Genomic DNA, 8,496 nt, shown 5'->3' with positions numbered 1-8,496 from the left:
AAATTTAGAGAGGCACGGCTCCCTCGGTACGTACTTCATAAAAATAATCATCTCATTTGTTATATTTTATTCACATTTTATTTGTTAAATAAAAACATCATATTTGTACCAAATATTAAAATAATGAATTGTAAAAGATACTAAATTATTAATGAAAAGTATGATTTTATAGTAATTGATATGTTAATGTATTTTTTGTGAAAAAAGTCATTCACGCGTATTGTATTTTATTCGTGTTTTTCTATCTATCAATTTAGATGTAAATATTAACATGTGAAAATAGGAAATTAACTGAAATTACAACATTAATAAAAAAACGTATAACTTATGCACACGGCCATGCACATTGTAAGACATTAAAAAATTATATAATCAATACAACATTTGCAAAAAAAAAAATATAAATAAATTAATATATGGTTTCTTCATCTCTTGCTCGTGGGAGTGTGGTTATAGTTTCTGGTTGTGTATCGCCTGAAACGAATTCAACTCTGCTTTCTTCTCTTGTTCTTTCCTCTCACTTTTGAGCTTCATATCATCAATTTCTGTTTCGTTTTGTTTGTAGTTATTAGACATGAGAAAAGGAGTATGCAATAGAAAAGCAAAAACAGCTGCAACATCACTAATATTTAGTAATATGTACGTAAATAGTTAAGACAGGAAAACTACTACAAATAACTCATTATAAATGAATGCCATGAATGATACCAAATCTTAACATACCAAAAATAATAGCTTAAACTTAGGAAGTATTTAGTTTACTTAGTAAAGACCAACAAAGTTTGAGAAGAAAAAAAAAACAAATTAAAACTTATACTCCAAGAATTTATTTATTTTTCTCTGCCATGACATAAAATTAATTTACGACAGTAAGTTAGGCATACAAATTATATGTTTTACTTTTTTATTAATTTTTCTTTTCCTTTTGCAGGTTGCAAATTAATGTCATTTGACATTATTGTTCATCTCAATAATAGTCCAAGGTAGGGGCATAACATTGGTTGAACCGTGAACTACAACATTCAATAACACAACATATAATTCTAATGACTACCAATGTAAAATGATACCTTGCACACAACATCAACCATGAACTCTTTGGTTCCCCAAACCCACTACCAGAAAATGATTTTTCAAGACCAAACAAAGCACTTGTTATGCACAAGGAATGAGAAATTTCAGAGTTTATAATCATAAAGGAGATAGGTCAACAAACATCACAAAAAATTCCATAAATTTAAATATATATAGTTACACATTAGGACCTGACTGATCAGAACATTTAAAAATTTGATACTGTCAAAGTAACAAAAACAGTAGCTATCATCTAATTGCCAATACAAAAACCATATTCATACTTGATTGTGTTAAATTCGTTGCTGTCCAATGACTGCCAAAAACATATATCATGCCATTAATCGTAGAGCATTCAACAACACCACATATTTAACAAACACCAGCATACCTAACAAACAATCAAAGAAATACTTCCAAACCACAATAAGCAAAATATCAAAATGGCAGAATAGGTAATCAAGCAAAGCAAATAAAAAACAACAGAAACCTTTAAATGATCAAAATACACCCAATCACATAAAAAATCCTGACAACATAAGTTTCTCTTCCTTTATACACAACAAATTAAAAACATATCTACAAAACAAAACAAAAAATCAAAAGTGACAATGGTAACAAAACTGACTCACGGTACAACAAAAGAGGAGATTCCCTAAAATGCAAAACACCCAAACCATACTTTATCAGTTGTGAGAAGAAGAAAATTTATTAGTTGTGAGAAGGAGAAAATTAAAATTGCAATTACCAGAAAACATAGCTTACCTACCACAACTTCATCTTGTATTTGGGGTTTCACAATAGAGACAAAGAGACAAAGAGAAGGAGAGTAAAGAATGAAGGTGAACATCAAATGTGGATTCAAAATCCCATATGAAAAAATGACTTTCTAAATAGTTATACTGGTCGAGGTTTCCTACACACCCAATGCAAGAGACATATTAGATTGAACCTTATAATAAGAACTAAATCACACTGTTAATCTGAACCTTAGAATAATATAATTGAATTGAAAGTGTGCAATATTATACAATTAAAAAAATTTCTTTCTTTGAACCATTTAAAACATATGATTATTTTATTCTTAAAACAATAACAAGAAATATATTTATTAAGAGAGTTCTTTGGATCAAATTGATCCTATGAACCCTACAATACAAATAAAATTAATTAAATTAGTTCATATTTATTTGGTTAATTAATTATTTTCACTATAAATCTAAATCAAGTCAATTATATTTCAACTTGATGCGTCATACTAAACTAACCCAATCTTAATTAACTCAATCTTGATTAGATTGATTAATTTTTTATTTGTGTTAATTAAAACAATTTCAAAACTCAAACCAAACCTACCAAATTAAATATAATCAATTTAAGTTTAACTTTTTCCTAATCTCAAACCAATCCAATTCATGAAAACTCTTAATATTTATACAACACATTTTTTTTTGCAAGTATATATTTTTATGAAAAAAATACAAACCATTAATTTATTGAAAAAATATAAAAGGAAATGGATAGATAGATTTAATTGGAAAATTTTACTTGAATTTACCTTTCCTAAAGTGTGTTTATGTATATTAAGAATAAAAATGTATCTATCTGATTGAAAATAAGTTAAGTTTATATAGTATTTTCATCAATTTAGGATATATAATATATAAATTAGATTTCCTTTTTTTAAGTGAATTGATGTCTAAATTAAAAAAAATGAAAAGATGTATTATGATTAACTTTAATATCACTTTATTTTCTCATTCAAGTTTCACATAGTTATTGTAAAATAGACATTCAATGCTTGAGAACTGAAGTTGTTATTATTATTAAGCTATAATCTAAAACCACGAGTTAAAAATTAACCCTAGTTAAGGTTTATGGTCCCGATACATTATAAAAAAAGGGGTGTTTGGGTTAAGAATAAAAAAGAGGAAAACAAAAGGGCTCAAAACTTGCCATTTTCTCAAGTATTCGGGAGCAGTTAGAGATTCTTCTTCGGATGGTGTTTTGACAGATAGGTCATTTTGTGCTGTGCATGGTGATGGTCTTCTCTGATTCAAATTCCACACACTGCCTCCTCTCTCCAATCTGGTAATTTCACTTTTTAATTTTCATTCCATTTTCTTTACTTTACTTTTACTTTACTGTCCTTCTCTTCGTTACCGCGCAAAAATCTTGCTCTTCGGATTCGGGTAGCGATTCGGTCTAGGGTTTCAGTTCAACGCGCACTGGATCCGATTGCGGAATTTCCACCTCCGAATTTCGATCGTTACGTGTCGTTTGAAAAATGCATGTCCCTGTAGATCCATGGCGCTCTTCTTTACTCTCTGAAATGGCGAGGTCCCGTTTCTTTTTTTTATTCCCTTCGTTTATGCCATGAGTTGTGTTACTTGGATGATTTGTGATCTTAATCAACATGTTCAATTTTGTGGTTTTGTTTATTTATTTTAAATATATTTGTTATGGTGTTCTTTTTTTTTTTTGCTGAATTTTCAAATTTGGTACTTTTGAATCCGTGGTCCATGATGCTAGCTAGCTACCTCGAGTTTTGAAATGTAGTTTGATATTGTGATATTGTCCCTAAACGGGCAAGTTGCCAAATTTAATAGTTTTTTTTTTTAAAAAAAACACATTACATTGTTGTTTAGAGTTAGGGTTGTGATTGGGTCATCTCTCTTCTCTGACCCACTAGCAGCAAGTGCAACTTTGAGAGTGGAACGGTCAATAGAAGCTGTAGAACTGTGGTGGCGCAACCAGCTGCCATTATCTGCAATTTTGGCAGTGAAAACTGCTGCTCCAGTCGTGACGGCCAGGTACGACTCTGTGACCCTTGGAGGAGCGGCAGGGTGCCACAACGCCTGCTGCTATTGCACACTATTAACTACCATGAATCAAACAAAACTTAGAGAATAAGTTTTCATTTTTACTCATTAAATTTAACATTTTCAAGTTTCGTGTTTTGTTGAAATGTTAGAATTGAGATGTATGATATTTAACATATTGATGTTTAAATTTTGGTCGTTTTCTTTTTACTCCATTCTTTGGAATCTTCAGTTTGTGTTTACCCAGAGTTCAATAAATTTTTTAAAACTTTCCTTCTCTTTTGGTTTTGATGACCATTGACTGGGGATTGGATTGCCAAGATATTTAGAAGATATAAAATGGTGAATACTTATTGTCTATTTATTTTCCAAGATGTTTAAACTTTCAATATTTTGAAGAATAAATGCACTTCCTGTTCCTGAGTAAACACTTTATGTTGAGAAGTTGTATAGGATCTCATTTTTTAAAATGACCTTGTGAAATCTGCCATATAATTAGGTTTTGGAACCTATAGCATTTGAAAGGAATCTTGGATGATAGAAAACTTGACCATTGGTCTTATCCTAGATGGTAAGAAAATTTTGAATTACTTACCACCATAGGTTTTTTTATTAATAGTTTTGAATATCTGTGACACAATTTTGAATTTTTGGTTTACTTATAATTGTTGATCCACTACTTGGATCTTAAGAATTTTTGTAGCATGTTTCATTTTTTCCTTCTGTGGTTCTGGTGCACAATTGAAGGTTCATCAAACAAGGGTTTTATGGAATCCAACACTGATGGTTAAAGTCTTTTGTATTTTAGCTACGTGAGGAAGCAACATATTAAGAGCTGAGCCTGAGACGACTGGGAAAACATGGAATGCAACAAAGATGAGGCTGCCAGGGCCAAAGAAATAGCAGAGAGGAAATTTACTGAAAGGGAATATGCTGGTGCAAAAAAGTTTGCTCTCAAGGCTCTAAATTTGTTTCCTGCACTGGAGGGTCTTTCCCAGTTGCTAACAACACTTGATGTTTATATCTGTGCCGAGAATAAAATACATGGAGAAATGGATTGGTATGGTATACTTGGAGTGTATCCATATGCTGATGAAGAGACGGTTAGGAAGCAGTACAGAAAGCTGGCTCTAAATCTTCACCCTGATAAAAACAAGTCTCCAGGTGCAGAAGGTGCATTCAAGCTTGTTTCAGAGGCATGGAGTTTACTATCAGATAAGGTCAAAAGACTAGCATATAACCAGAACAGGAGATTGGAAGGATTTCAGCATAATGCTCCCAACCATGTCGGGACTCAATCAAAAGCACCCAGTTCAAATGGTTATAAAAAACATAACAAGAATGCTACTTCAAGCATTAGAACTGGAAATAATGATGCTCGGGCACATCCACATCCACCCTCCATTCCTCCTCCACATACAAATGTTGGTACCTTTTGGACTATCTGTAATAAATGCAAGACACATTATGAGTATCTCAGGACATATTTGAATCAAACCCTTTTATGTCCCAATTGCAAACAAGCTTTTGTGGCTATAGAGAAGGGTCCCCCTCCCAACGTTTTTAAGTCATCTAGTTGGTCTTCTCGGCAACATCATCAGAAGTCTTCTCGGCAACATCCCAATGTTGGAAGGAATCACCCTGTGAATCCAGGAAGAACTGTTGCAGTTTCTCAAAATTTACAATCCAGCGGTCCTATAGGCATATCTTCTTTTGATAACACAAATTTCCAGTTTGGTCCTCACTCCAAAATGGCTGGCTTTGTTAAAAAAGATGGATCATCTTCTGTTTCTGCTGCAGATGTTAAGCAGCTGTCAAGTGAGACAAGAAGAGAATCAATTGCTGCATGGGAGAGGAGTCATTTGCATAAGAGGTCTGATGGTCCTTTTAGTAATGCCAAAAAACCTATGAAGAAAATAAGGACAGATGATATTTACATGTACAATACAAATCATATGACCATGAGAGATGGATCAAGCAGTTTGGGCAATTTTAATGAATCAGGAAAAGCTAACATGGGAACAGAAAGGATTCATGTTTTTTCAGGTACTCGTAAGCATTACAGCACAAAAGAGTTGTCGTTGTTTGAATTACGAAATATGTTGATTTATAAGGCTCAGACTGAAATTTTCAAGAAACTTCAAGAGTGGAGATCAATGGCTGAAGCTAAGATTACAAAAAAGGACAAAGGAAACAAGAGAAAGAAAAGCACATTCAATGACAAAACAACTGGTCCAGAGAAAGGTTCCACTATTAATGGTAACAGGCATGTGGACAGTGATTCTATCCCAGTCAAATCTGATGATACTGAAAAGGAAAAGGCAGCCTATGTTACAATCAACGTTCCAGATCCCGATTTTCACAATTTTGACTTGGACAGAACTGAAAATTCTTTTGCGGAGGACCAGGTCTGGGCAGCTTATGATGATGATGATGGAATGCCTCGCTATTATGCTAGAATTCACAAGGTGGTTTCCACAAAGCCATTTAGAATGCGAATCAGTTGGCTTAACTCTCGAAGCAACAGTGAATTGGGCCCAATAGATTGGGTAGGTTCTGGTTTTTACAAAACCTGTGGGGATTTCAGGACTGGCAAGCATGAAATAACTGAATCGTTAAATTCCTTTTCACACAAGGTAAGGTGGACAAAAGGCACCAGAGGAGTTGTTCGCATCTTTCCTAGGAAGGGGGAAGTCTGGGCTCTCTATAGAAACTGGTCTCCTGATTGGAATGAAAATACTCTAGATGAAGTGATACACAAGTATGATATGGTGGAAGTGCTTGAAGATTTCAATGAAGAGGAAGGTTTATTGGTCTCACCACTTGTTAAAGTTGATGCTTTTAGGACAGTGTTTCACAGGCACAGCCATGATCAGGGAAGAAAGATTCCTAAAGTGGAGATATTTCGATTCTCTCATCAGGTTCCTAATTACTTGCTTACCGGGCAAGAAGCTCATAATGCTCCAAAGGGCTGTCGAGAGTTGGATCCAGCAGCTACTCCTTTAGACCTTCAGACAACAACTGAAGAGGTGTTGAATAATGTCGGAAAATCGAAGGAAGACACGTTCCCCGGGTCACCTGAAAACCATGATGCTGGTAAAGGGAAGAATGCTTCTAAACATAATATAGAAGCTATATTAGACGAGGATGGTAAACAGGTTAAGTATGATAGATGACCCTGCACAGTATAGAAAAGTAATGTGACTGATAATGCAAATAGGCTCAAGAAATTAAATTCAAGATTTGTGAAAATATAGTATCATAGGTTACGCTACATTTTGTAAGCCTGACCCCAACAATTTAATAGTGCTTTCTGGTCTCATAATTGGATGGAGGGGATTAACAACATTTGGGTTTTTCTGTATAATTTTGAGACTTGTTATTCGTATAGTTATCAGTATACTCAACAGTCAAACGAAGTTTTCATCTTTGACAAGCTAAATGAGTAGACTATTGTTGCAATTTCTTTTGCTCGTCTCGTGCTTTGTTTTTCCAGTTGTTGGGCATGCCTCTTCTCTGTTGTTATCTGATTGAAGTTTACCTGCATAGGATTTAGTATTTGCTTCCAGTTTGATACTCAATTCACCAATGTTACCTGATTAGTATTGCACTACATTGTTCTATCTTAATCCCTTAAAACATCAACCCTAAAGAGGGAAAGAGGAAAATGTGAAACATAGTGGAAAAGAAGAAATATTTGAATTAATTTAGTTTGGTAGATAAGAAAAGGTAAGGTCATATTTATAAAAATTGGACTGGCCCTGGCCCTGGCCCAGGACCTGGTGCCCTAGGCAATCCGCTTAGGGTGTAGGATCGAAAAGGCAAGTGGTCTGGTCTGGCCTGATGGGGTTTGGTAAATTTAGGTGATCTGGATCGAGTTGGCTTGGTTTGACCTAACTATGAAGTTTTTTTTTTTGTTATTTATTTTTATAGTTTCAATAACATGTTAAATTATTAATAGTTAATTATTGAATAACATTTAATATGATCTTATAATTTTTTTATCTTGATAACAATATATAACAACTAATTATTATCATATTGATCTTGATATGATGCAATATTTATGTGTTTTTACATCTATATTAGACTTATTTATAATCATTTGATAGCTTTTTTATTTAGTTTTGAAAAATAAGAGTTTTCTTAGTTATTTAATGATAATGTCCATAAAATAATTTATACTAATAAATGATTATATAATATTTATAGTTTGATCATGATAATAAATTTAATTTTGGAGTATAAAATATAGTTTATAATAATTTGTGTCATCGCCACTAAGAGACAACGAAGGCGAGATCCCTGCAACCACCACAATGATGACATTGAATGAAGCCAATGAAGACATGCGGCAAAGGCGAAACCACTGCAACGGTGGAGACAATGGCTCTACTTCTCTTTGTTAGATCTAGAAATCAAAATCTGATCCTTTATTAAATCAGAAACTAAAAAAATACAACACTTTTTTTATATCTACAAAATAAAAAACACCATTGTGTATCTAGGCTCGCACTTGTTGTCATCAAGGTCGAGCACGAAATCGACGGCATGCCATCGTCACCTCTCCAACACCCAGATGTCATTCTCCTCCCCTCAA

The 8,496-nt window shown here is 33.4% G+C and overlaps 1 protein-coding gene across 3 annotated transcripts; it reads left to right on the top strand.

Moving 5' to 3' along the window:
* The first annotated feature begins 2,992 nt into the window (after positions 1 to 2,992).
* Positions 2,993 to 7,338, top strand: LOC100792212 (uncharacterized). Of its 3 annotated transcripts, none has more exons than XM_006593691.4 (3): positions 2,993 to 3,165; positions 3,770 to 3,887; positions 4,705 to 7,338. In XM_006593691.4, the coding sequence occupies exon 3, from the start codon at positions 4,757 to 4,759 to the stop codon at positions 7,070 to 7,072; it is 2,316 nt and encodes a 771-aa protein (XP_006593754.1). In that variant the 5' UTR covers positions 2,993 to 3,165; positions 3,770 to 3,887; positions 4,705 to 4,756; the 3' UTR covers positions 7,073 to 7,338. The 3 variants fall into 3 exon arrangements, with proteins under 3 accessions (XP_006593754.1, XP_014620739.1, XP_006593753.1); XM_014765253.3 differs by having other exon boundaries at positions 3,723 to 3,887; XM_006593690.4 differs by lacking the exon at positions 3,770 to 3,887 and having other exon boundaries at positions 2,994 to 3,165.
* The last annotated feature ends 1,158 nt before the right edge of the window (positions 7,339 to 8,496 follow it).

The sequence above is a fragment of the Glycine max genome, chromosome 13, assembly GCF_000004515.6.
Source record: "Glycine max cultivar Williams 82 chromosome 13, Glycine_max_v4.0, whole genome shotgun sequence".
Lineage (NCBI taxonomy): Eukaryota > Viridiplantae > Streptophyta > Magnoliopsida > Fabales > Fabaceae > Glycine > Glycine max.
Note: the sequence above shows the minus strand (reverse complement) of the source record. Positions and strands in the feature narration are given on the sequence as shown.

Coding starts and splice junctions, on each gene's coding strand:
- LOC100792212 (XM_006593691.4), top strand. CDS start 4,757: ATGGAATGCAACAAAGATGAGGCTGCCAGGGCCAAAGAAATAGCAGAG.